This window comes from Camelus dromedarius, chromosome 8 (genome assembly GCF_036321535.1).
Source record: "Camelus dromedarius isolate mCamDro1 chromosome 8, mCamDro1.pat, whole genome shotgun sequence".
In the NCBI taxonomy this organism is placed as follows: domain Eukaryota; kingdom Metazoa; phylum Chordata; class Mammalia; order Artiodactyla; family Camelidae; genus Camelus; species Camelus dromedarius.
In genome coordinates this window covers 82,824,422-82,851,554 of record NC_087443.1, presented here as the reverse complement: position 1 = coordinate 82,851,554, position 27,133 = coordinate 82,824,422, and the positions used below count along the sequence as shown (strand labels likewise).

The following is a 27,133-nucleotide window of genomic DNA, read 5'->3' as shown; positions in this document are numbered from 1 at the left end:
AACAAGAAGAGAACTCTCCGGGCCCCTGAGCGGCTGCCCTGCACGGCAAAGTCGTGAGGGAGGCGGGACGGGGCTGGGCCCAGTGTCCTCCCGGGAGGAGTGCCGAGAACAGCGCCGCCTCGCCGGGAAGGAGGCCGCAGCAGCCCGCTGCTCAGGGCCCCCCGCCGCCCAGGCCGTCGTCGGGCCCTCAGGGCGCCGAGCCGGGTGGGGCAGCGTCAGCGCCCGCCTCTGGGCTCACGTTTAAACACAGAAAAAGCAGGCTCCTTTTCTTTTTCTTTCTTTCTTCTTTTTGGTCTTTAAAGTGACAAAAAGGGGAGCAGACGCACTCTTACAAACAACAGGCAAGGGTTTGTCCTCTTAACGCTGAAGTCTGATTTCAAAGTGACAGCCCTCGTCACCTCCGCACAGGACAGGCAGCGCCCACGGCGTCTGGGCCCGGAGGCCGAGGCCAGCGCCGGGCGCCCGCCAGGGCCGCGCTCTGGGCGGCCGAGGAGGGGGCGGCGCAGGCGGGTCCTGGTTCTCAGGAGCACAGACCGCGCCCGCCCGGGGGCTTGGGAGGAAGGACCCTGAAGTCCGCAGGGAGGGGAGCGCTCCCAGACAGCACCCCGACCTGGCGGGCCACCCTCACTGCTGGGCCCCTGGTCCTTCACCAACCAGATAAAGCTAAAGTCTGAGTCTCAGGAATAAATACATTTGGCGGAGAGGAGCCTCTGTGCTGCGGGGTCTGTCCTCGTGGCCAGACAGCCTGCTCCTCCCCGGGAGGCCAGGAGCAGGCTGACCCCACGGCCTGCGTTCCTGCTCGCAGCCGGCCAGGAGGTGCGCAGGGTCCTTGGACAGCACGGGGGTGCGGAGGGTGCCCCCCAACTCAGAAGCTGCAGAAGAAGAGCCGTGCCCTCATCGTCGGTGACCTGGGGGAAGCAGAAAGGGGCAGAGGTTACCTCAGGGTCGAGTGCAGGGCGGCAGGCCCCTCGGGTCCCAGCATCAGGCCAGAGCCCCCACCTGCGCCCTCTCCCTCAGGTCCAGAGACCCCCAACTCTTCAAACTCCTGCCAGCTCTCGCCATCTTGGGAGTTCCACCTCCCTCGGTCTCCCCTGACCCCTGCATCTGCTACCCCGTGCCCATACCCCACCTACCCAGGGCCCTGACCTGCCCAGGGAAGGCTGGCCCTGCAGCCCCAGGGCCGGGCACATAGAAGCCGGAGGGAGGCCGGAAGTTCTGAGCCCTCCCAGCCACTAACAACAGGGCCTTGGGGAGCTAATGGCCGTGCACGGGCCCCAGGCTCAAGGCTCAGAAGAACCAAATGCGGGGCCGTCAGAGTGTGATCGACACCCGAGAGACACATGCCCCCAGCAGGGAGCCCCCACTCACCAGAGGTGCCCTCCTGGTTTAGGAGAACCTCTGAGGGTCAGGGGGACAGATCCTTCCCCAGGTTGGTGGGGAGCCGTGGCTTCAGCCCTGCTTCCTGAGATGTCCCTACTTCCCATGAGACTACCAAGTCTCCGACGGCTGTCCCTGAGCGGGGAGAGCTGGCCGCAGGGACAGTGGACGCCTCAGCCCAGCGTCTCAGGGCCAGCCCCTCCCTAAAGGAGGCAGGGGCTTCCAGGGAGGGGAGGCTACCCAAGTCCACCCAGCCAGGGGGAGCGTTCTCCACCGGAACCCCGCACCCTCCTCTCTGCTGGTCATGGAAGGCTCTTGGAGGAGGGAGCCCGGAAGGCAGAAGGGAGAGGCCAGGTGTCCAGGGGCTTAAAGTCCTGCTGGGCAGAGTGGCCCCAAGAACAGGGGGCGCCCACAGAGGGCTGCCAGCCACAGATCCTGGAAGGGGTGGCCCTCTGTGACCTGCTCCATCTCAGGAGGTGGAAGTGATGCAGGCGGGTCCTGGCCCAGACCAGGGGACAGTGGCAGCATCCACTCGGAAGCCATGAGCCACCGTGACAAAACCCCGGATGGCCTGAGACCACCATGCTGGGAGGGAGCCCAGCCAGCCCCACGGAGGGGCCCCGGGGGGTGTGTGTATGTCTGTATGTGTGTCTGTGTGAGTCTGTGCATGTGTGTGTGTCTGAGGGTGTGTGCACACGTCGGGGGGGGCTGGCCACCCAGGTGAGCCTCTCAGGACGCTCAGCCCGTGGACACTGCTGCCCAGGGGCACAGAATCACAAGAATGCCCACCCAGCGGGGTTTGTAGCCACTGTGCTTTGGGGAGCTCGTTCACAGAGTGACCGCAACTGAAACAAACCTCTAATGTGTCTGAAGGCACTGAGAGGTTCCGATTCCTCTCAGAAGCCTGGGGACAGATCGGTGATAATATAAAAACTACCCCAAATGAGGCAAATTCGAGTCTGCAGAGAACAGAGTTGAACACAGATAAAGTATATTCATAGTTATTTACATGGACAAGCTGCAATTTTAAATATCAACGCTGAATCTTGATTTAGCCAAAAATTACGCCTGGGGGCACGTGCGGCAGGGGCACAGGGGATTATGAGGTGGCAAAATCTTCATTTTCCACAGGAAAAAGTCTATAAAGAACGTTTACACTGAGAAATCATGAAACAAGAAACCGCAGGGTAAGTGCAGGAAACAGACAAACGCCTTCATACACACGTCGCCTCACGCGTGGACCTGCAAAGCCCCAGCACAGGACACGTCGCTGCAAATAAAAATCCAGTGGAAAGAAGTCGCGCTCAGGACATCTTACTGTGACGTGGGACAGGAATCAAAGCCTTCTTCCGCTTTTGTTTAAAATATAAAATCCGGGAGGTTTCTGCACTGAGAAACCCAAACATCTGCTGCTGTCCAGGCCTCTGTCACCTCCTGCCACCATCATTGCTCCCAGCTCTGCACGGCAACTTTCGCGGTCGGAGGGCAATGACCCTGCCGGCCGCGTGCCTGGCTGGGAGGTGTGAAAGGGGACCTGCAACCGTGCTCCTCCTCCAGAGTGGCCGGGGGTCCAATGAGCAGGAAAGGAGCACCGGACACTTGTCCGGCCACAGCCCGCCGTCGGGCTCCACCTGTGTCCTCTGCTGTCGCTCCAAGGCTGCGGGGAAAGCTGCCGGCCACGAACAGGAGCCTGACCCGGGGTGTGCAGGAGGGACCCCGCTCCAGCCCCCCGTGCCTCCCCACTGCCCTGGTCTTGGTCCTGGCCCCCAGGCCCGTCCAGTGAAGCCTCCTGGCATTGGATGGAGAGGGCTGGGGGCTCCGAAGCTGCCTCCAGAGGGATGCCAGGTACATGGCCAGGGCAGGACTCTCGAGCCAACATGGGAAAAACCTCCGAGTCCTGAGTGTAGTACCAAGGTCCTGCTAAGGAGACCCGTCCACCGAGGGGGCCGGCTTCCAGGCTCAGGGCACACCTGGGTGTGACGTCCACAAAGCCACACCCTGACCTGGGGCCCAGAACCTTCACCCAGGACCCAGATCCCTGACTTGGGACCCAGAACTCCAAATTGGGGCCCAGAACCCTGACTTGAGGATCAGACCCCCAACTCGGGGTCTAGCACAGACAGCTGCCAGAGTCTGTCTTGCTGGTCAGTGCCCGGGATGGGGTGGCCCACAGCCCATCTGGCCACTGCGTGGGCCGGGCACACGCTCGGCCCTGGGAGGGGCTCTGCCGTGTCTGCCAGCAGCAGATTTCCCTGGGCCCTTGGCAAAGAAAGATCAAAACCATAAACATAACCCTGGACCTTGCTCTGGAATTCCCTACTGCCTCTTCCCAAACTGATTGTTTGAGCCGCCAAATGTCACCCCCAAATGCCAGCCCTGGGGACGGGCCCTTCCAGACCCTGAGTGTCCCTCCCAGCAGATGCCTCAGAACAGGCCAGACACCAGGCCACAGCCTCGATGCCTGTGCTGGCTGCTGGACCCTCCCACCCCCAAGTCCCCCAGCCAGAGGCCACAGGAGAGGGACGGGTGGTGGAGGGCGCGGACCGTGGGAAGGCAGCAGTGACTGCAGCCGTGGGGGCCGGGGCCGAGTGCACGCACACACGTGGGGGGGGGGTGCGCATGTGTCCTCCTTTGGGTGCCCAGAGTCGGGCACAGGACCATGACTCCCCAAGACTCAGGGTCAGGGAGCTCGGAGGAGGCGGTGCAGGTGAGAGGCCGAGAGAACACAGGGTCCCACAGGGGAGGAGCATCTTCCTCGGGAAGCCCTGGGGGCTCCACCCCTGCAGCACCCACATATCCCCCCACGGAGCCCGGCGGGGTACCCGCCCGGCCCAGACTGCCAGGGGCACCCATGGGAGTCCCACACCAGAGCCATGTGGCCATGTCTCCAAATCACAAGGCTCCACCTCCTCGGTCCAGCGCCACAGACCCTGAACAGCAAGATGAGCTGCGGTCGCCAGGCTCGCAGCCTGTCCACACATCTCCCTGTTCCTTCTCCCTGAGGGGGAGGCAGCTGCGAGAACACAGACCCCAGCCAGGTGACTGACACCCAGGGGCGCCCACACCGCCACGCCGGGCAGGGGTCTCGGCCCTGCTGGGGGTCCCTCTCAAACCTCCGCAACCACCAGGAGCCCGTGCGCGGCCCGGGGAGGAGGGCCGAGGGGGTCTGCGGAGACCACCAGCAGAGCCGCCAGCGTGGGCTGGGCTCAGCCGCACCCGGAGACTCAAACACCTCCTCGAATCAATTGTCTCGGGGTCTGAAGGGGCTCGAATCACAGCCAACCATGTATTGCTGCAGGCACACAGGGTGTGCGGATGAGTGAGCTGTCCAAGACCCTCCTTTGGAGATGTGCCTCGCCCGTGGGCCTCAGTCCTCGTTAAGAAAACACCCGCACAGGCCTCTCCCGCCCACAGGGGACACGTCTGTCCGCCCTGCCTGCCCTCCGGCCAGCCTAGGCCTCCATGGGGACAGCAGGTGTTCTCACAAACCTGGAGACAAATGCAGAACTTCCCTGTACTTTCCTCTTAACGGAGCAGCTCAGGGAAAAGTCCCCGAGGATGAGATGGGACCTCTGCCCGCCTCACTTCTCTCCTCCCACCCCCGCCCCTCTTTAATTATGGGATGTTCCAGGGGACCCTCCCTCAGGCCGTGGTCCCAGTCCCTCATCACAACCACCTGGGCAGCCCCACAGAGCGCCCCAGCCCTGCTGCCCCCCCAAGCCCCAATTAGAAACGACAGAAAGGACACAAGATCACCACAGAGACGTGGCTGGCAGTCGTCTAGAGAAGAGCACGTCTTTCCCGGGGGTTCCCGGGCAGGAAGACACCCCCCTGGCCGGGGACCAACTCCACCGCCCAGCAAGGCTCCCCGCCCCTCCTCAGCCATGTCCCTCCCAGGGAGTCACCCGGTGCTGTTCAGCCCAGTCCTGGCCGGGGGCCCCACCGCCCCGTCATGTCCCCGGAGGTGGACACCAGATCCAGCCTCCACCCAACACAGGCCCCGACCTCCCTCAATTCCCCTGGTCCTCTAGAGGGGACAGACCTCTGAGAGTCCCCCGGCAGGGCCCTGCCTCCCATGCCCAGCGCCCAAGACCCCGCCAGGCCACACCACCCTCCCCCTGCAGTGCGCTGATGGCTCTCCTCCCTGTCTGCCATTCGCTGACCCAGGCTGATCTCAGGGGAGCTGCGTCCCTCTCCAGCAGTGTCCCCTGTTGGGCCCCGAGACCACCACCAGGAGCCCTGCAGTAAGGGTCAGCCAAGGTCGCCCTGCCCGGCCCAAGTCGCTGGCACCCCAGTGGCCAGGGCCACCCCCAGCCCTGACTGGAAGGGACAGGGCCATGTGGCCCCATAGCTGCTGTGGAACACAGAGGTCTGGGGACGGAGCCATGATGCTGGAGCCACAGGCCTCCTAGAACTGGAAGCAAACACACCTGCACTGAATGAGACTCCCCGCTGGCTGCGGTCCCCACTGCCCCTGCCGCAGCGTAACGGGAAGCTTCCAGGGACCACAGGAGGGGCCTCTGGCACGGGTGCCACGCTGATGCAGCTCGTCCGCAAAATCAGAGCTGGATCTCCCCACGAAGGTGCTGTGGGCTTGGGAAGCGACCCCCAGGCCATGCCTGACAGGGTCGGACTGACCAGGCACCCTGGGCTCACTTTCTCATGAGGAGGGTGGGGGCCGGTTGACGAGCAGGGGGAGGTGGGGGCTGGTCGAGGAGACGGGGCATTGGGGGGCCCCTCCCCCACAACGGGGCTGGGCCATAGGCGCCTCCGGGCAGGAAGGACGGTGGTGCCTCCAGTGCCTGGGCCCCGCGAGACAGGGAGGCCTGCTGCTCTCAGCACAAGACCAGACCCACGAGGCCTGTTTCCCCCAACCACAGCCCCCCCGAAACTGGTGACGTCAGTGCGGTTCACGAGCATAGATGAAGCGGCCACAGTTGGCAGTGAGAACCATCAAGCGTCACAAAAAAGGAAGCAGAGGAAGGTGGCCGTGGCCTGGCATCACTGATGTCACATCCTCAGGCAGAGAGCTGGCGCGAGGCCCCCAGGTAGCCAAGGAGACCCCCCTACGACCCAGCCTTCCACGGGCGTCCACCAACAGCCCCGCCATGAAAAGGCCACCCGTGGCCTGGGTGGGGACTCCATGTCCAGCCCCAGAGCCCTGCAGGCACACGGCCGTCCACGAGCCAGCACGCAGGGCCCAGCCACCTGGCTCTGCAGCTCCAGCATGGCTCTCGGGGCAAGCCAGAGCACAGCCTCGACCCAGCCAGGCGACTGCCGGGGCCCCCAAGCACCCGCCTCCCCAGTCACCTGCTTGGTCCTGTGGTGCCTTGAGCCACACCCAGACTGCACCAGGTCTGGTGAGACTCCGGCCCAGTCACAGGGGAGGGGACAAGTCCCAGGAATGCCAGCTCCTCCAGGATGGAGCCTTGGAAGGCTGTTGGTGTGGTTTCCCAGGACACGTGGAGGGTTGACACGTGCCCAACCTCCTGGTCCAGAGGCCGAGGCAGCGCCGTCTTCCAGACGGCACTACCCACTCCATCCAGATCTGCTGTGTAGACCCAGGGGTGGAAGCCTCCATCCAGCTCAGGACTCTTAACCCAGAGACACTACAGGGCAGATGCCAACTTGCCCGGGGCCTGACTGTCCTCACAGGTCCTGTCCTCCACAGCTGGGAAGCGGGTGGACAGGTGCCAGGCATCCAGCTCGGCTTCTCCAAGGCCAGGGGCTGCTGGCTGCACAGGGGACAGCCTGGCCTGGGAGGAAACCCTGCGCCACAGTCCCCTCCTGGCAACGTGGCCCGGTGTGTGGAGCACCATGAACCCAAACCAGGCAGGGTGTGTGCTCCTGCAGGGGAGGGGCGGCGCCCAGCACCCTGACCTGGCCCGGGCCCCCGTAGGCCAGGCCTCCACCTGCGTTACCGCAGGCCGGGCAGCACGTGGGTCTGAGTGCACAGGGACTTACTTCCTCAAAGAGGACCCCAAACAGAGCAACAGAGAACAAAGGAGCGGGTTGTGAAGGAGCCGGGATGGAGAACACGCGGACGCGCCCGTGCACAGGGTGCTCCGAGAGACCACCCCGAGGTGGCGCGGCTGGCGGGCACAAAGCGGGTGGGCACTGCCCCTCTGGCACACAGAGCCAAGGCCGGGCCGGGCGAGAGCTGGCCCTGAACCTGGGGGCGGGCGCTCGTGTGTCTGCCTGTGTTGCAAACACAGTGGGAAGGCAGCCTGTGCCGGGAGGTCGGCGTGGAGGAGCCGGACGCCGCACACAATCGACCTGGGACCCTCAGAAACGTGCGCAGAATCACACAACACAAATCACAATGTAAAGGAATCTCTAGATTGGAAAGGAAATGAAATCAATGACCCCAGTGGTGCGTGAGGTCGCGGCAGCGCCGAGAGAGGCGCTGGCTGTGGACCGCAAGGGCGGGCCCAGGCTGGAAAGGCTGCACGGAGAGCAGGGGTCTCCCCACCAACTGCCCACGGCGCGCCGGCGGCCTCACTACCTGAAATGATGACGCATGTGGTACATGCTGTATATAAAATGCCTGATATTTATCAGCTCTTACGTGTGAAGTTAGTAATTGTGTTAACGTCACTAAGAACCCAGATTTTCAGCATCAGAGAATAGAAACGCAAACATGAAAGTTGAGGTAAGAAAATTTGAATCAGAAAAATCAGTGTGAAGCCCTGAGCTCTTTTCTCTTAAAACGGAAATTCCAGAGTGAGAAGAGCCGACCTGCAAACAGTGAGCCCAAGAGTAGCAGGCGGCCCCCTTGTGGGGCCCAGCACGCCAGGGAAATGGCCGGCCCCGGGCCTGGGCAGAAGTGCCCACGGCAGCCGGAACCCCAGTCCTGGCGGAAAGGAAGGCGGCGGCCAGGGACTTGCGCGGCCTGAGCACTGAGGCACCGTGAGCCTGCCGGCCAAAGGAGGGGCAATCTGAGCATCACAAAGGACATTCGCACAGATGAATGGTGTCAGCTATGCTTAACGAGGCACGCCCTGGTCACTCCGGGTGTTGGGAACCCACTCGGACACCTGTCCCTCCTTCCTGTAAGGCCACATCTACAAGTGGCCAGAGTTGATGCAGGATTTCTAAGGAGCAGTGTAGGTCGCCGGGAGAGAAGGGCCCCCCAAGGGCAGCTGAGGGACCACTGTCTCTGTGGAGGGATCCCCCCCACGTCCGAGAACACAGGACTGCAGAGCTGGGGGCCCTCCCGTGCGCCCTGGGACCATGACCCTGGGCGGATGCCCTGTCCGAGGGCGCAGAAGCAGGATGGGGTCAGGGATGGGGATTCGGAGCTGGCGGGGGGCTTGGGGGGCTCTCTGTCTAAGCAGGCTCTTCCCTGACTTTAAGGCGTCTCGCCAGCAGGAGGGGCTGCACTTGGCTGCGAAGGCACGGACAGGCACGGACGCCCGCAGCCCTCCCCCAGGCCGGGAGAAGTCCTGCACCCTGGCATGGACCCCAGGAGAGCCACTGGGGACGCCCAGCCCTGTGTCCCTGTGCTGTGTCCTGCTGCCACCTCGCCGCCCACACCCACCTGGGGCAGCCGCAGGGACAGCCCCGGGAGCGAGAGGTAGGGCCTGAGCCCCCGCAGCAGGCTCGGAATTACAGGCCTTAGATTCCTCTGGAACAAAATAATTAGCACCTTCCCAGAGGACCTGAATTCCCTGAGAGCAAAGCGGGAAGCCAGCTGAAAAGCCCGTCTTTAGAAGCAGAAGCACGTTTTTATTTAGAGTTGAAAGAGACAAAGCTGGTTTGGGGCATCAGCTCAAGGATCCTGTTCTAAAGGGAAGAAACACACCAGGAAAGTCAGAGCCTGGAGCCCGGATCCGGCTGCCTCCACCTCCGTGGCCAGCAAGCCCCACGTACACAGCCGCCTGGGCGCGGGCCTGCCGCCAGGCACAGCGCCGTCCGGGCAACGCTGCTCGGTTTCCGGGCTGGTCTCCGGGTTGATGCCTTCACCCCCCAGGAGCAGTCACACCGTGAAGCTGAAAGTCGGACGTGGTCCTGGCGCCACCGGGACCCCAGCCTGTGCACGCGCCCTCCTGGGACAGGGGTCAGGCTCCAGCCCACTTCACCACCAGCGCCCCTCCCTGAGCCCACGTGGCCCTCTCTCCAGGAGGCGCTGGGGGCCTGAGGCGGGCACGGCGCCCGAATGGAGTTGCTGAGGGAACGGAGGCGGCAGGGGGCAAATGGCCCGACCTTGGGACCAGGAAGATACCTTCTGTGGGAAAGGTGTGGCAGGTGCGATTCAGTTAAGAGCTTTGGGATGTGCAGATTATGCAGGATTAAGCAGGTGGCCCACAAATGCTGTCAGAGGGAGGCAGAAGAGAGTCAACACTGGAGAGGTGGCCACGGGACAGCAGGGGCAGAGGTGGGGGAAGCAGCCCCAAGCCCAGGAACGCCAAAGCCCCCGGGAGCTGGAAGAGGGAGGAAGGACCCTCGCCTGGAGCCTCCGGGGTGCACAGCCCTGCTGGCACTCTGATCTGGGGCTTTGGTCTCAGGAGCCGTGAGAATACATTTCCGTTGCTTCCAGCTGCCTAGTGTGAGGTCATCTGTGCCAGTGGCCACGGGAGGCTCAGCCCAAGGTTGCCCCTCACTCAGTGAAGCAGAAAGCCTGGAGCTCGGAGCTGCCCACGGCGAGGGTGGCTCTGCTGTGTGAGCCCTGAAAGTCTCCTGCCTGCCAGCAGCCGGGCCACTGGGGTGGGGAGGGAAGGGGCTGGGGCCGCCTTGCTTCCACGGGAGGCTGGACCTCAGCCCTGGGCCCTTCCCGCTCACAGAGAGCCTGTGGATCCCCGGGGCTGAGAGGCTGGGACACCGGGCAGCATTCTGGCCTCTCCCTGCTGGGAGGCACCCCAGGTTCCAGAGGTGGCACAGAAGGAGCTGTCGGGGCTCCCAGGACCCCTGTCCCTGCACCTGCAGGGCGTGCTCTGGGTGAGCTCCCGATGACCATCCATCCCGTAATGGCTCTGTCACCTCCTGCCCTCTCTGGTGTGGTGCCTGCAGGCTGGGTGATCCCCCTGCCCCATTCGTGTGTGCGCACCACCTCCCCTGGGGTCCTTGGTCCGCCCGCCTCTCCACAGGACCCGCCAGCGCTGCCCACCCTCCGCCCAGCCCTCCTTCCTGGGCTCCCGCTGGGCCTCAGGCCTCTGGCCACCTCCATGTGCCTCTCCACTGCTCTGAGCCTCCCTACTCGAACAGCCATTCCAAGGGGCCCCCTCCCGCACTTCCCCCCACCCCCACACGGCATCGTCCTCCTAGACGGTCCCACAAACCCACAGCTCAGCCCACCTCTCCAGTGAGGCTGGACCCTGAGACGCCTCTCAGCTGAGACCCAGACCTCAGACGCCAGCACCTGGAGCACCCCTGCCACGGCAAGGGGATGGTGGTCCCCAAGTCCCAGAGCTCTCAGCACCCCCGCCCACCCCCACTGGCCTCTGGCCCGCTGCTCCGTCTTCACTCCTCGCCCTCGACTGACTCCTTGTCTGGGTTTAAGCTCCGTCCTCTGTGAATTCCTCCGGCCTCCAGGCCCCATCACACTGCTGTCCCGCAGCCCAGGGTCTTTCCTCCTCAGGACCATCCACCCGTCTCCAGTGCACACCTACTGTCTGGGTCAGGCCAGAGTCAGGCCTCAGCCCAGCAGGCCCACGCTGGGCTCCGCCCCTGGCCCCTCAGAAGATGCCAGCCCTCTTTCTGCCACAGGCCCTGGCCCACAGCGCTCCTTTTCCTGGATGCTCACCCCACCCGATTAGCTCATGATAGCTCACCGTTCTAATCTCGGCTACGAGTCACCTCCTCCAGGAAGCCTTTCCGGATCCCCAATCCAAATCAGCTTCCTCACCAGGCACTCAGCTAGGAGGCCTTGACCCCTCAGCACATTCCTGTGCGTGACTACGCACAGATCTGGGGGCCCTGAGTCACAGCCCTCTCCCAGCCCTCTCTCCCCAACCCCCCAGGCGAGGGCCTCAGTGATTCTGTGTACCCTTTGTCCCGCAGGCAGCAGAGCATTCAGCCCTCAGTGGGCGGACTGGGGAGAGAAGGACGTGACCTCAGGTCTGACAGGAAGAGGCCCTGAGGCTCACGTCACCCCCAGGAGGAGTCACCATCAACTGTTAGGCGGGGGGGCCGGCCCTGCACTCTTGGGGTGTCCCTGTCCCACCTGCAGGACGAGGCCAGCTCAGTCGGCTCCTGCAGGGCCCTCACCCCTGACCGGCAGGCCTCTGGAACCTGGCCCCGCCAGCCAGGGGCACGACCCCCACCCACCCACAGGGCCCACCTGTGACCCCGACAGCCGGCGCCCGTGGGGGCCTACCGACCCGCGGCGGGAGGCAGGGGAGGGGCTCCAGGAAACAGAGCCAGGACGGTGGCTGCCAACAGCCCACTCACCACCCACCCCAAGGCGGGTGCCGCTGGCACCACGAGGCAGGTGGGGAAACAGGATCAGAGACGCCAGCCCCTGGGGCCAGGGCGGGGTGGGTGCCCGTGTCTGCTCCTTCCCCATGAGGGTGCCCAGGTCCCCCATGGTGAGCCAGCCAGGCCCTACTGGCCCCTCTCAGCACCCCGAGTCTCAGAACATCCACGTGGGCACCCACCTCTCCGCTGAGCCTCCAACTGCCCTGCAAAGGGGGCGAGGGGTCTCTCGGGGACAGAGTGCTAGGCACACATCCCTGGAAGGGGCCTGGTCCCACAGCTCTGCTAGGACTCTCCCAACACAACCTGTGGGGGGCACAGACACCCCCAAATCCTGAGGTGCCCCCTGGCAGTTCCTCAGCCGTCTCAGGTGGCTGCAGGGCCAGCCGGGCCAGGCCGGGGCCGCCTGTGAGCAGGGCCTGGAGGACCACCCTCCCCAGTAGGCCTCCCAGCCCAAGCTCCAGGCCCCGTGTCTGCCCCCCAGCTCTCCCTCTGGGGGTCTGGTGGCCCCACACCTGCCTGCTCCTCCCAGGAAGTGCCCAGGGGCCCAGGACCACCACCAGGCCCCCACCAGCCACTCACACTCTGCCGAGACCCTCCTCCCACACCAGCCCCACAGCCCTCAGCTCGCCTGGGGAAGCCCACCTTCCCCAGTGAAGGCGGCTCCCAGCTTTCTCTTCAAGGAGCAGACAGGAGGGGCGGCCCCCAACAGCATGGCTGGCTTTGGGGGACCAGCGACCCCACCCAGAGTGGGCGACCCCAGCTCCCTGACGCCAGCGGATCAATGGCCTGACAGTCTCAAACCTCAGCGCAGTCTTTAATCCTCAAAAACAAAACCGAAAAGCCCACCAGGCAGAGCCACCCCGAGTCCTGGCACCGAGGAGACCCCGCCCCCGCACTCCAAGCCCCACGCGCTGCTGGGGGCGGCCTGGGCTCAGTCCCAGGAGCCAGAAGGGGCCTGTCCGAGGCCCAGGCCCTGCAGCAGGCAAACCTGTCCGGTGAGATTCCTCCTCTGCTTCCTGATAAACAGAGCCAGCCCTGACTGAGCCTCCGGGTTACCTGCCTGCCTGCCCCAGGCCCCACACAACAGGGCGAGGAGGGCCGCCCACCCCTCACGCCAGCCCCCAGGCCAGGCTAAAGGTGGGCTGGGCCCCATAAGCAGAGGGGCTGGGCAGGGAGCAGCAAAGGGCGCAGGGAGGCAGGGCCCCAAGGTGGTCCCCAGGCCAGCAGGGTGTGGCCGCAGCCAGGGCGTGTCCCTTAGCCAGGCCAAGCACAGAGATGCCTTGGGAAGGCATACAGACGTCCTCTGGTCCCCCCACCCTGCTCAGGTGAGCTGGCCACCCCCCCCCCCCCACGGAGTGCCCTTGATTGAGACCCTCGCTGGCTCAACTCTACCAGGTCGGTGGCAGCCCATGCCCCAGTACAGAGTCCACACTGACAAGGGATGTGCCTCGTCTGTGAGAGAAGTTTGTGCCCACCACCTGGGAGCAATTCAGGTGGTGACACAGGAAGGGGAGGGGACAAGGCCTCAAGAGCCCTGGTGGTGACCCCGCCAGTGACCCCCACCCAGACACTCAGCAGAGTGTGAGCTGCTGGTGGGGGCCTGGTGGTGGTCCTGGACCCCTGGACACTGCCTGGGAGGAGCAGACAGGTGGGGGCCACCACACCTCTCATCACTGCTTCCTCAATTCTGGACAGCTGCACCTGGCACAGGAGTGAGGGGGCTCCAGGCACCCCACAAACCCCCTCCCCAGCCACACGCAGGCCAGCCCTGCCCGGGCCTGACGGCTTGTCACCTGGGAAGTTGGCACCGGACAGGTGGGAGGGCAGGCGGGCCAGGCCAGACAAGGTCACCTGAAGGTCGGGAGATGAAGGCAGAGGCGCAGCTGGGGTGGACGACCGCTCTCGTCCTCGGTGCACAGCACCCCCATCTCTGCGTCTGTGGGCACGGAGCCAGGAGAGGCTGCGGGTAGCCCCCACCCACAAGGGACCCCACCCCGGCAGCTGGCGCCTCCCAGCCCACGGCCTGCACAGAACCAACCAGGGAGGGGCAGGGGGAGCTAGCCCTGGGAAAAGTCGCCGCCAGGGCCAGACACCCGCCGCACACACCCTGCTGCCCAAGGTCCAGAGCAGGGGCCGTGTCAGAGGAGAACATGCCCCGCATCTCCCTGCGTCTCGGGGCCCGGGGGGCTCACGGCAGGCGGCCTCAGCCCCTTGGCTGCTTCCTGATACCCACCAAGGTGACCAGACATGCCATGTGGTGACGCCCCAAACCCACCTGGTGACACGGCAACTGCACACGGTGATGCTTCCAACCCCACAGAGGCTCCGTCTAAGGCCTGTGCCGGGGAGCCCACAAAGGTCTCCTGGGGGAGAGACGGAGGACGAGGCACTGGCCCGGGGACAGACCCAAGGGCCCCTCCAGGAGTCCGGAGCACCTGGCACCGAGGTCCAGGAGCCACGTGTCACTGACGAGGGGAGCCCACTCTGGCACCAGGAGGTCGGGGCTGGGCTGTAGGAGCTACATCTGAGGGCAGGCAGCGCAGTGACCCTCCCCTTCCTGCAAAGTCAAACCCCTGGACGGGTGTGGGGGGAGGGCAAGCTCCTGCCTGGGAAGAGAGCACCAGAGGAAGCCCCTCCCTGTGCTCACTCCCAGCCCCCCACCAAAACGTCCATCTTTAAAATGCACCCCTTCCTCCACAAGGCTAGAGAAAGAGTAAGGAGACCTTTGACGGCCCTTTGAAAAATGGCCGCAAAACACACATGGGCTCCACTATCTGGACAAGTGACCGACGGCTGGCCTGCCTTCAGAGCGCCACACAGCCAGCAAGCAGGATGGCTTTCCAGATGACCCCCTTCAGAGCCAGACGGCCAGGGGCACTCGCCTGCCCCTAGCTCCCTGATGCCCAGGGCAGAGGGTCAGCCCAGACGCAGACACGGCGGGGGCAGCCGGACAGAGGCCACCCTCCGTGCACACACTCACCTGGGCAGGAACCGAGCTATGTTTCAAACTGGGTTAAGAGCTCCCTGATTTCCGGGGCCACGTGCTGCGCGGCGTTGGCAGCCTCTGTTATAGCTTTCCGATACATCCCCTTCTTCTTACGGTTAAATCTCAGTTTGAAAAATTCAGAGAAAGGGGAGAGTTTTGAAATAGACAAGAACGATGTAGTCGGAGAACCAAACCACGAAACCTTCGCTTCTTGCCAGGAGGGCTCCCCGTCCTCCTTCTGGCTAAGACTGATGTCCAGGACACGCGCTGGCCACCAAGGAAAGCCATGAACCTTACCCCACACGACGTCCCCTACAGCCACGGTCCTTCCATCCTCGGTCACACACTTGGAGACGCTCTGCGTGTGCAGCCTGACCGTGAGGGGCGGGACCGTCGGCCGTGCATCCTGGGACGAGGACGAGGATGGCAGGGACACACCGTCGCCGGACGAGAGGTCACACGGGTCTGGTGACGCCACTTCGGAGCCAGACGATTTGGACTCGTCCAGGCTGTCGCCGCTCCACGCGGACTCACCAGCACAGCCCGTTCGTGGGGGGCCGGCGGCCAGCAAAGCCAGGCCATGGCGCCCGTGCTTGCCCCGGGGGCACCCCTTGCAGCCGTCGTCCTCGCCGGAACTTCCAGAAGACAAGTCCACCAGCCCCTGGTGGGCAGGGCCGGTGGCCAGGGGGGCAGCGGAGCCGGCCCGGGGGCCGCGCCCGGGGCCCTTCAGCTCGTCCACCAGCTCGGCCCTGTAGACGGGCTCCTGCTCACCGGCCCCCACGCGGCGAGGCTTCAGGCGGATCCTGGGGGGCAGCGGGTCCATGCCGGGGGGCACAGGCCGAGTCAGCTTCAGCTTGGGGATGGAGGCGAGGGGCCCACTGGGTGGCCTGTCCCTTGGCACCTCAGGGTCCTGGCCGCCGCCATGCGGGGCCTGTGGGGGGCAGAAGGGCTCCAGGGAGCCATGCACACGGGAGGGGATCTCCACCACCTCGCCGGTGCCCTGGGGCGTGCTGTAGGAGATCTTGATGACGGGGCTTCGCGGGACCCGGGCCCTGGCCTCCTCCTGCCTCTCCCGCCTGCTTCTCTTCACAGCAGCCGCGGCATCACCCCCCCCGTCGGGGTCCTCGGACTTGCGGGACTCCCTGTCGGGGCCCGGGCCACCGCCCAGCCTCCGGCGCGGCCGGGGGGCGGCCGGGGGGCCGGTGCTGGCCTCTGGGGGGCTCAGGGTGCTCTTGCACTTCTCACAGAGGATTTGGCGTGGCCGCAGGCGGATGGGGCTCAGGGCCAGGTGGCCCGGGTCACGGTTGCGGGACAGGCGCCTTCGCGTCCTCTTGATGCCCCGGGGGGGCGGCTGTGGCACCCACTGGCGGTACGTGTTTCTCAGCCAGAGCGGAGGAGGGAAGGGGGCGCCTTCGAAGTAGGGCGGGAATGGGGGCAGGCTTCCGGCGGGCAGCGGTGGCACGAGGGGCGGGGGCGGCTCAGGGCAGGTGGTCTCAGGGGGCCGGTCCCCACAGGGTGGTGGAGGGGGGCCTGTCCCCAGCTGCATTGCCTCCACGTCCCTCTCCGTGGGGGCCAGGCTGTGGCAGCCGTTGACGGGGGGGTCCTGGGCCTGGGGCAGTGCAGCCGCCGGGGGCAGGCCGAAGAGGCCAGACCTGGCAGTGGGGAGACAGAAAGGCAGAGTCAGAGCAGTGGGGTCCCCGCATACAGCCCCCACCCCGAGGGCCCAGCAGGACCTGGGGTCTGTCCTGTCGTGGAGCACCTGGAGGCTTCAGAGAGAGGCAGATGCCCCAAGCATCCACCACAGGGGCACCCACACGGCGAGGTCACACAACTAGCATCAAGGCCACCTCTCCATTCCCACTGGCACTGAGCGTCCAACCCTCAGTTCCGGGCGACAAGGAGAACAGGGGCTCGAAGTTGGAGGCCCCGCGCTGGCCTGGGGGCCCAGGAAGCCTGGGGACGGGGGCTGGGGTTCTGGGATGGGCCTGACCCGGCCCACTGGGGGCCAGCTGCTCTGTAGCCAGTGGTCTCGGCTCACAGGCCTGGTCTGCTCACTACCCCCTCCCTGGGGGAAGTACTCCCAGGAGTGTGCCCCCGGGAGAACCCCCAGCCCCAGGGCCCAGGACAGCCCACAGGACCGGGGTCCCAGGCACCAGACATGTGTCTGGGGGTGGGGACCACACACGGCCAGGCCCAGAGCCACAGCCACAGCCCAGTGAGGACAGCCTCGCCCACCAAACCAAAGCCCTGGGTCCGGGAGACAACCTGCTCCCTCCTGAGTGCTAAGTTGGCCCCAACTGTTTCTACTGCCCTCAGGTAAGGGTGTCACCCAGGCCGCCCCTGCCGATCACGACCTGCGAGGACCGCCCCTCCTGCCTGGCACCCTCAGCCCCTTCCCTCAGGATCCCCAGCCCCAGGTCAGAGGGGGCCAGGTGGCACCAATAAGGCCACGTGACCCAGGGGAAGGGGCCAGAGAGGGCAGGGGGCCCGCCTCCCACGAGGCCCACAACCGAGGCTGAGCGCGGCCAGAACCCCCAGGGCTCCCCAGCCGGGACCGTCTCCCCAGGAAGTGCAGGGCCAGCGGCCTCCACTCAGATCTGGGGTTTGCGGCTGAAAGTCGGTGGGCAGTGCCTGTCCAGGGCCACCGGTGCCCCCAGAACCACATGCCGTGTCTGCTGGGAAGCCGCGTCTGGTCACGGAGCTGGTCACGGAGCTGGTCACGGAGCCGCAGGAGGCGGGGCTGTTCCAAACAACCGAAACCAAGCCAGAGTCCGCAGCTCTTCCCACGGCAACACACGTGCGACTTAATTCGTAAGACCGCTTTAGCTAAAAACTGCCAGTTTTCATTTTTAAGCATAAACCAGACTTCCAGCCACGCTGAGCGAGATGAGGTGTAGAACGCCGCGCCTCAGTCTTTCTCTCCCTTTTGTATTTAATCAGAGTGGAACCAGCAGTGGGCTTTGCTGCATCTCAGTTTCCAGAGGGCCCTGGCACGTGCTGTTCCCCGGAGGGCTCTCGGCCGCTAAGACGGGCCGACCACCCGCAACAGCCCTGTCCCCAGCAGGTGCCCCTAGGCACCCACGGCAGGAGGGCACCCACGGCGGGAGGGCTCCCCGGCCCTCCAGACCAGGCCCAGGGATGCGGCCGGGGGGAGCGGGTGCAGGTGGCGTGAGAAGCGGGGATCCAGAGCCAGGCAGGAGGCCCACATGTTGGGGGGACAGGCGAGTGGCCGCAGGGTTGTCGAGTCCCCGGCAGCCCGACGTGGGAGGGGACACCCGCCAGGGGAACACCACCCAACTTCCGTTTAACTCACTATCCCTGGTAAAAGCCCCAAGTCACATCAAACTTTAATTTCTCCTTTTTCCTGTCAAGTGTGATTCCTTTTCTTTGAGGCCCACCCCGCCCCCGAGTCGAATGTCTCGGTAGGTAGAGCTGCAGGGGGTGGAGGAGGTCATGTTCTCATCAACGCCCAGAGGCTCCAGCAAGCCAGGGCCTTGGCCACAGGGATGCCGCTCATTCAGACAGCTGACCTGCAACCTGTGACCCATGACTGAGACGGGGGGGGGGGGTACAGAAACGGAGGGCAGCAGAACCGGCCTGGGGGAAGCGCCCAGCCGCGGGCCGCAGCAGGGGACCTGGCTCCCTCTGAGGTGGGATTCTGCTCCGGGCCTGGGCCCGTCATGGTGGTTCTCCCCCCACATCCCCTCACCATCACCTGCTGGGCGTGTGACTCTTCATGGGCCCCTTCCCTGGGAGGATCAAGCCATCCCCACTGGGCTGGCACCCACTAGGGCCCCTGCAGCCACAGGCCTCCGTGTCCCAGCTGGCAAATGGCAACAGCCACAGTCACCCCTGCAAGTGGTAGCCGCACGCTGGGCCCGGGCTTGGGAAGTGGGCCCGTGTGACCTCCACACCAGGATGGGCAGAGACTTTCAGCGGAAGAGGGGTGGGAAAGGGGGCTCCAAGGTCACACCCTCAACTATCAGCTGCTGCCGCACCAGCCCTAGGCCGGGCACCAGGCAGAGACAGGAGCACAAACCCCACGCCTCACGGCCCGCCGGCCAAGGCAGCCACACTGAAGTCAGGTCCGACCAGCACCCAGCCAGGCGTGCGGGCTAAGGGCCGCCCCGCGGCACTGCTGAGCCTGGGACGGGTGCTGTGCAGCCACCAGGCCGAACATAGTCATTGTCCAGCTCTTTACAGGAAAAGTCCGCCTGAGTCCAGGTGTGGGAGGTAAGGCCCTGCCCATAGCTGCCTGCCCCAACCCAGGGTCATGACAGGCTGGTGTGTCACCAAACCTCACCTGAGTCCCAGGCCTGGACCCCATACTGAAATCAGCACCTGGTTCTTCCCTTCAGCAAGCCCCCTGTGGGCATTCAGAACAGACGGAGAATTCTGCACACTAAACTTGTACTCACACCCAGGCATGTGCGTGCGCATGCACACGCACGCACACACATATACATACACACTATCGTACATACACACACACCAGAGCGTCCCACACACCAGGCCATGAACTGTCATTCTAAGATCCTCCCTCTTCATCTGCACGCCCACTGCCCCACCTTCCCAGGCCCCTGTACTGTCATCCCCCTAGGACCCTGCCCATATCCCGTTCTCGGGCTCCCTCCCGCCCACCATGCCCTGGCCTGTGCCCTGAGATCAGCCTGCCTGTGCTTTGCAGAGCCCCTCCTGCCAGCTGGGGCTCCAGGACCTCGGGAACCCCAGGAGCAGGATCCCTGGGCAGGCCTCCGCAGCCCCCCGCAACCCCATCTTCCCTCTAGGAGCCCTCCCCGGCAGGCCTCCATGCACAGCCAGGGTGGGTGGGGTGGTGGGGTAAGTCACCAGTCCCCAAAGACCCCACAGCTCGGCTCCAGCCAGGGAGGTGTTTGCCCCCTGTTTGTTGCATACACCCATCAGGGGGTCTCTTGGCCGGAGATCCAGGCTCTGACTTAAGCCAGGGCCCTAACCTGTGGGCCCCTGGGGGGGCCGGGCCTGAGCCCACCAGACATAGGCCGGGTCTGGCAGTCGACCCCTCCCTGCCCTGGTAGGTCTAACTGGGAAGCAGCCCTGGCCGTGAGCAGTGCCCGGGGCGGGAGAGCAGTCCTGTCCCTGCCGGGGGTGCACACTCCCTCCGCCCACGGGGCCATGGCTGTGGCCTGGGCGGGGGTCCTTCCAGACGGCAGCTGTGGCCGCACGGAGGGGCACTGCTGTTGCAACATTGCAGGCAGCCTGACTTCCTTCCCAGAGTGGCTGCAGGGCCCCGGCCCCACCCATGGCTGCCGGGCAGGTAAACAATGGCTCCCAGGCTGTAGGTCACGCAGCAGGCACCCCGTCAATAGCCCCACGAGTCCCCCATCACCGCCACTGCCACTTTTCTGATGGCATAGTGAGGTGGGGGGAGACCAGGGAGCCTGGAGACCAGCCAGGCAGGTGACAGGCGGGGTCCATGACTGTGTCCCGGCGCCGCTGCCCCAGGCACAGGGACAGCAGCACAGGCCAGTCTCTCTGGGAAGGACCTCAGCAACCCAATCCAGTGGGGCAGTACGTGGACCCCTGGGCACAAGGCGTAGCACTGCTGAGGCCCTGTGGCCCGTCCAGATGAGGCCAGGCTGTGCCCACACTGGCCAGCATCCAGGGATGGAGGCCAGTCAGCCTAGCAGAGCCTTGCAGGGGACACTGCAGGGCCTCGGCAGGCAGAGGGCTGGGGTGGCCCTGCAGCCAGAGAGATGACCTGCAGGCCCAGGGCGAGGGGCCCAGGTGCCCCCGCCGTCCCGCCCTCTGCTGTGCTGAGGGTCTGGATGCACTGGGCCCACCCAGGTGGGCTCTACCTGAGGGTGGGGAAAAGGAGCAGGGCCCCGGGGACTGGGTGACTCCCAGGGGGAGCCAGCTGGCCAGCACCTCCTCACAGAAAACCCCAGGGCCCTGAGGCTGACTCTGCATTGCGTCCTTGGGGAGCTGGGGGAGGGGTAAACGGCCTGAGCTCTAAGGAGAGGCCGGGAAGGCAGGGCCTGGGATGCCAGGTTCTCACAGGGAGCTTCAGCCAGGAGGCTTGAACATGGGTCAAGCCCAAAAGCAGAGTTATTTCCCCACAGGGACAGAAGACAAAGCGTCCAGGGTCACCTACCACTCTGCTGGGGGGGCTCGGCCCCAGGGGCCCAGAGAGGAGCGGCCTGGCCTGCAGTCCGTGGGACACCGGTGGCCAAGCCTCCGCTCACCAACATCTCTGGGGTTCGATTGTGCGTCCAGCCTAGCAAATCCCCAAGCAGCCGGGCCTGAGTGGGCCCACGGCCAGCAGCAGCACAGCCCAGCCGCCAGCTCACAGCTGCCCCTTAGCCTTCCTGCTCTGCAGGCTCTGGCCAGGGCGCCTTTGGTGCCCAATGGCAGCTCTGACCCTAGCCAGGTCCACGTCTGCCCTGGACCTTCCTCACCCTCCCCGGGGGAGAGATCACGCTGGTGTCCTGTAAAGAGGCGAGATGTGGCTCCTGGAACAGAAATGTCCCAGGGGCCAGGGGCCCATGGAAGCACCCATGTGGGCAGGAGCCTGCAGCCCCAAGACAGGCCTGAGTCCCAATGGCAAGGCACACCCTGCAGCCGGGCTGTACGCCCCAGTGCTGGTTTAGAAAATACACAGCAGTTTCTCTCTCCCACAGCCCCGCAACCAGCCAGCCACAGGGCCGGAGCCCCAGGGAGGCGGGGCAGGCACGCAGGACCTCAGCAGGCCTGGAGGCCCCTGTGCTCAAGGACACAGGGAGAGCTGCAGCCCGGACACCAGAGCGGCCCCTCATCCAGGGCTGCACAGGGGCCCTGCCCCTGCCCCACAGGTATCAGCCGAGGGTCTCCGGGGAGCGCTGGCGTCGTGGCCCCCAGAGTCCTGGAACAAAGGGTTAAAACCCATCGGCATCATCCCAGGAAAACCCAGATGCCTGCGTTCCCCGCCAAGCCCTCCGAAGGCAGCCCCAGAGCACAAGGCCGGGCTCCCAGCCCACACCCCACACCCCCTGGAGCAGACCTAGAACGAAGCCACGCCGGCCAGGTCCCTCTGTGGGGCACCTGCCCACAGCCACCCGATGGTGCACCAAGCACCTTGCTCTCAGTCCCTCCAGTTCCCAGAGGGCAGGGGAGGCAGCCCAGCGGGTCCCGTCCTCATTGGCCCTGTGAATTGTCCCAGGAGCGGCTGCCAGGCACCAAGCCTCCTGGGATAAGGGTGCACCCAGGATGGTACAGGGGTGCCCTCCCGCCCAGGGCCAGGCTGTGGCTGGGAGTCTTGGCTGGCTGAGTCTCCAGAAGTCCAGGGGGTGGGGGTGGGGCCACAAAGGCCAGCAGCACCCAGCCTTCCAGCAGCAGGACCCAGGAGTCTTGCGTGGTCATGGCGCCCTGGGTGACTCACACTGGGGAAGTTTGAGAAACACCAGCTTAGAGGTCAAGGCCAGAGGCTGCAGGTTGGCCAGATCTGACAGGCAGCTGGCCCTCATGCCCACTGTCCGTGAGACCAGCCCTTCACCACTCTGAGCCTTTGCTGTCTTCAGGCCCCCGGCCCTAGCCAGGGTCATCCCACCAGAGGTCCTCAACCAGAGGCACACCCCTAAATCACCCAGAGAACCACGCCCACACCCACCCCGCCCCCTCGCCTGGAGAGCTGGAGCTCCGGGGTTAGGGCAGGCACGGGCCTTCTGCACCCTTATATGTCAGAAGGAATCACTGCCTTGCGGAGACGCCAGGAGGACCCTTCACCACAGAAGAATGCCGAGGACTTAGGCCACTTCCCCGCACACAACACACAGTAGGAGCTCAGTGAATGTATGTGAATGAGGGAGCCAGGCAGCACTCATGCAGGTTGGACACTCAGATGGGAGGAGGCCCTGGGCACCCGCCCAGCAGCTCCATGCACCTGCTGAGACCTCGAGCTGGCCTCTAGGAGCTCCTCTTCCCTCTGTGGAAGGATGGGCACTCAGCACAGAGCTTCCAGAGAGCCGGTGGGATGGGGGGTGGGGGCTGGAGGGGGCACTGCCTCTCCAGTGCAGGGTGGCTGCTGGGCCCCGCTCCAGGAGAGAAACCGGGAACCTGCATGAATGCCCCCCGGGGACCAGTCCGCTCTCCCAGGCCCCAGGTCTATGCAGGCACTCAAGGAGCGCTGATGCAGGAGTCACTGGCACACGCCCGGCTGCTGCATCGCGGGCACAGAGCGGCTGCGGCCTGCTGCCCGGAACAGACCTGGCACCAGCCCACTGCTCTGGGGCCCGTAGGCTCCCGGGGATGTGCGGGCATGTGGGACCGGAGCTCCCAGCTGCTCTGGCCTGCCTGTCACTGCCCACACCCTCCATAGACATGTAGGAGAGGGGGCGCCCTGAGGAGAAACTGGCCCCAAGGAAGGCAGTGGGCTCCGGGACCCCAAGGCTGGAGGCCGGATCCTCTCTGCCAGAAACGCCCAGGCTGGATGTAGGCTGCCTCTAAACCCTGCCCGGCCAGCCAGCTGTCAACTCGAGCACTGCAGCTCCTACTATTTACAGTAGAGAACTGGGATCACGGTGAAGCTGATGGTGACCAGCAGGGGAGAGGCGAGGAGGGGCGGGAGAGGAGGCAGCTTCAGGGCCAGCCTCGGACAACTGGAGGAGCTGGGAGGGGCCAGGCTGATCCTCAGATTCTCTGCAGGGATGGGGGTGGGGGAGCAACACAAGTCAGAGAGAGGCGCTGCTGAGCAGAGCTGTGCCCACCGTGGCCCAGCTCCTGGTTCCGTGGGCGGCTCCGGTTACAGCCGAATGTGGCCGTGGCGGGGTTGACGCCCACGCGCCCCACAGCTGCCAGTTCCCCTGCTGGGATCCCAGCAGAGCCTGCTTCCCTCCACAAGGCCAAACCAGGTTATCCACAGGCCTCAGGAGCCAGAGCCCCGGCTGGAGGCAGAGAGAAAGGGAGGGGAGTCTGCAGCCTCTGCAGACATCCCTAACCACAAGTCGGCCCCGGAGCCTCCCCTGTCCTGAGTCAGGGAGTCCAAAAAACGGAGTGGGGACCCTCTCTTGCAAGTGTCCCTCTCTAGGGAGGAAGAGCCAGGCAGGGCCAAGCAGGCAAAGCTGGAGTGCAGCCCAGCACAGAGGCAGGAGCAGGAACAGGCCCAGGGCGGCAGCCCTGCCTGAGGGAGGAAGTGGTGCCCTCAGTGACAGGGGACCTCAGCCACCCCAGGGCACAGGCTGGGTAGCTTCCAGGTGGCTATGCGGCAGCCCCCGAGGATCACTCAGTCCCACCGAGCACTCTCTGCAGTAGCCAGCACGGAGCAGGGCGACAGTCACCTGGGAGGCCATATGTTAAGTCACATGACTTGTACGTAAATGGCTCTGGCACAGTTAATGAAGAGATAATGCCAGAGGGGTGACTGTCAAAAGGTGATGGTCCTCTTCGCACGTCCGTGCCATCAGCACAGAATCTGGGCTCCACTGAGGGGAAAAGTTGGGCCTTTGCAAAGGGAGCTGTTTACTGCTCCGGGTGTGAAATAAGGCCCAGCCAGAGCCCAGAATATTAGTGCCTGATTAATGCCTCATCATTTATCTGGGCGACAGCTCACTACCATGTGACACTGTATCCAGGAGACTCTTTCCCGCTGCAGGACTCCCTGCAGCGGCGCACAGGTGCTCTCGGGGTGGATTTGCCCCAGGCCGGCCGGGGGACCCCTCCACCAGAGAAGCTGAGTTCCGGCAGGGCTCAGGGCGCTGCTCTGCAACTTGCCTCTTTTCATTCCTGCTCGGCCAGGGACTCCTCGACCCGAAAGAGTGTTTTCAAACCCAGCCGCTGGACACAACTGCTTGCCACCAACCCAAACCTCAGCCCTGACTGGCTCCTGGGAGCCTGGGGGCCCCATTACATTAGGCACGGCACCCCCATTTGTGAGTAACTGACAGGGCAAGTGCGGCCGCACATCTGAACCCACTCCCCGCCCCCCAACTCCCAACGGATGACAATTCGGAAGACAGCCGAATTCAACAGTGCGTCTGAACAAAGAAAAGTGCGTTAATTATGGCAGACGTGCGGAGTTCGGGGAGCGGGGCTGCGCGGCGGTGGGCACGGGCTCTAGGGCTCCACGCGCAGCGCCCAGGCTCCCGCTTGGCGCCCACCGCCGCTCCCCGCCCGGCCGCCCAGTCCCCCTCCCGAAAAGTCGCGACGACTTTGAGAACCACTTTCGCCCCCCGAGTGGCGGCCGCGCTCGCGCACCCCGAAACCGTGGCCGGGGAAACCGAAAGCGGGCGCTGGCGCCGAGCTGCCCCGCCCTGGAGCCGGTCCCGGCGCTGGGCCAGCTTGGGGGGGGGTCCCGAGGCGATTCCAGGGGTGTCCCGGGGCCCGCGCCCCCGCCCCCGCTCACTTTTTCGTGCAGTCCAGCAGGATCCCGGCGAAGCTGCGCTCGCCACAGTTCACGGTGACCAGCAGCGCACCGTTGACGACCTGCTCCACCCGCACGGGTAGCCGGCAGCCGGCCCGCGGCTCCATGCTCCGCGTCCCGGCCCGGCCCCCGCCCCGCGCCGGGTCAGCCCCGCGCGTGACGCCGCCCGCCGGCCGCCTGACGTCACAAAGCTCCGCTCGGGGCGGCCTCCGCGAGCGGGCCGGGGGCGCGGGGAGGGGCGCGCGGGGCACCCGCGCCCACAGACGCGCGCCGGGCCGTGCGGCCTCCACACTCGGCGTGGAGACGCACTGCGGAGCCCCGCCGAGATGGGGCAGGATGGGGCAGGATGGGGCAGGGCTGCGCTCCACCCCCGGCGACGCGGGCCGCGAGCGCCCGCGGAAAGGACTGGAGAGCCGGCGCCGGAGGGCGGCGGGAGACCTGCCCCAGCCCCTGCTCTAGGGACCCTTCGCTCCCGGTCCCGGGCCCAGCTGGGGCGCCTGCCCCTCCCGGCCCCAGGGTGTCTTCCTTGCTCCCCTCCTGGTCCTGGCCCTGGCCCGGGCCCTCCCTCACTCCCCGTACCCCCGGGTTCCCCGCCTCCGGGTCTGGCGCCCGGGTAGCCACCCGGGCTCTGCGGGGAGGAAGTCCCGGCGGCGCGAGCAGGAAGCGGGCAGGCCGGGCCGAGGAGACGCAGGGCGCCGAGGAGACACCGGCGGCCACGCTGCAGCGGCCCAGTCTCGCCCTCGCTGCGTGGGGGGCATTTGGCGACCCCCCTGTGCTGGCACCTTCCTGGGTGACGACAGGGCGCGCGCCTGGTTCTGGGCTGCCCGCAGCAAGCTTAGGGAGGGTGATCCCCTTCCTCAAGTGTCGGTCTCGTGCCCCTGGGGCGCCAGGGTAACAGCGAGTCCTGTGCGACCCCGCCGCGACCGGAGGGGCCAGGGCGCCACGCGACCAGTTCACTATGGAAAGGACTGACTTCCCCGAGAGAGAGCGGGGCTCCCTGGCGCGCGCAGCCTGGCCGCTGTTAGGAGTGGGAGGTGGAGGCGCCAAGCGGACTAGGGACCCCCGCCCACCACAAGCTCTAGACTTTCCCCGAGCGCTTGTGCGTCCCGCACGCGACTCGGGACCCCGTCCCGGGAAGCCCCCAGGGCCCAGCCTGTTTCAGTGACCTTGCCCCGGGCGCGGCCCGGCCCGGCTCGGCCCCTTTGGCCCCTTTAGCGGGGCTCGCTGTGCTTGACTGGACACCGGAGACCCGCGGGCGGCCGGTTGTCCTGACGACCCAGACGCCGCCGCTTGCGGGCCCCGCCCCTCTGAGCCCGCAAGGGCCTGCCAGGCTCGGACATGCGCCTGGGAAGCCAGCCCTGGCGCCGCCGCGGACAGTGGGGCCGCCGCGGCGCCGCTCGGCCTGGCCCTCCGGCGGCCGCGCGGCGCGGGGAGCCGGCCGAGAGCAGCCCGGGCGGAGCCAGGGGGCCCGCGGGAACCTCGCGGCGTCCCACTGCCCCCCACTGTACAGGGCTGAGGATGGAGGCCCTGAGCAAGTCCGGCCACAAGCAGCCCAAGGGGAGGCCTGAGAGCGGAGCGAGCGCCTGTCCTCTGCAAGGCCTGGGTTCCAGCAGACACCAGCCCTCCCCCGCAAAGTGGGGGATCCCCCCAGGAGGCCTCAGGCACCTGACACGACCACCTCTCCGGGGTCAGCCGGCCCCTCCCTGTGACTGCTGCACCCAGAGGGGCCTGACAGCTGCCTGCACCCCAAGGCCTTTGCAGCGTCCTCCCTCCAGAGCTGAGTGGGGCTGACTTTGGAGCAGAATGGCCAGGCAACAGGGACCCCTGCTGGCACTGGAATGGGGACTGGCCAGAGGCTGCCCACCCACTCAGCACAGGTGCCAGCGTGCTCAAAATGCCTGCTGGGCACTGGGGACACAGGGATCTGGGGGTTTGCGTTAGCTCCGAGCTGGTGGGGTACCACGGGTGGGGGCGTGTCAGTATGG

The 27,133-nt window shown here is 65.7% G+C and overlaps 1 protein-coding gene across 2 annotated transcripts; it reads right to left on the bottom strand.

Moving 5' to 3' along the window:
- Positions 1-258: 258 nt before the first annotated feature.
- On the bottom strand, positions 259-25,271 carry PWWP2B (PWWP domain containing 2B). Of its 2 annotated transcripts, none has more exons than XM_031462054.2 (3): positions 25,131-25,271; positions 14,774-16,431; positions 259-908 (listed from the first exon to the last, which is right to left on the bottom strand). In XM_031462054.2, exons 1-2 carry the CDS (start codon positions 25,253-25,255, stop codon positions 14,790-14,792), a joined length of 1,767 nt encoding a protein of 588 aa, XP_031317914.2. In that variant the 5' UTR covers positions 25,256-25,271; the 3' UTR covers positions 259-908; positions 14,774-14,789. The 2 variants fall into 2 exon arrangements, with proteins under 2 accessions (XP_031317914.2, XP_064344645.1); XM_064488575.1 differs by having other exon boundaries at positions 15,077-16,431.
- Between the last annotated feature and the right edge of the window lie 1,862 nt (positions 25,272-27,133).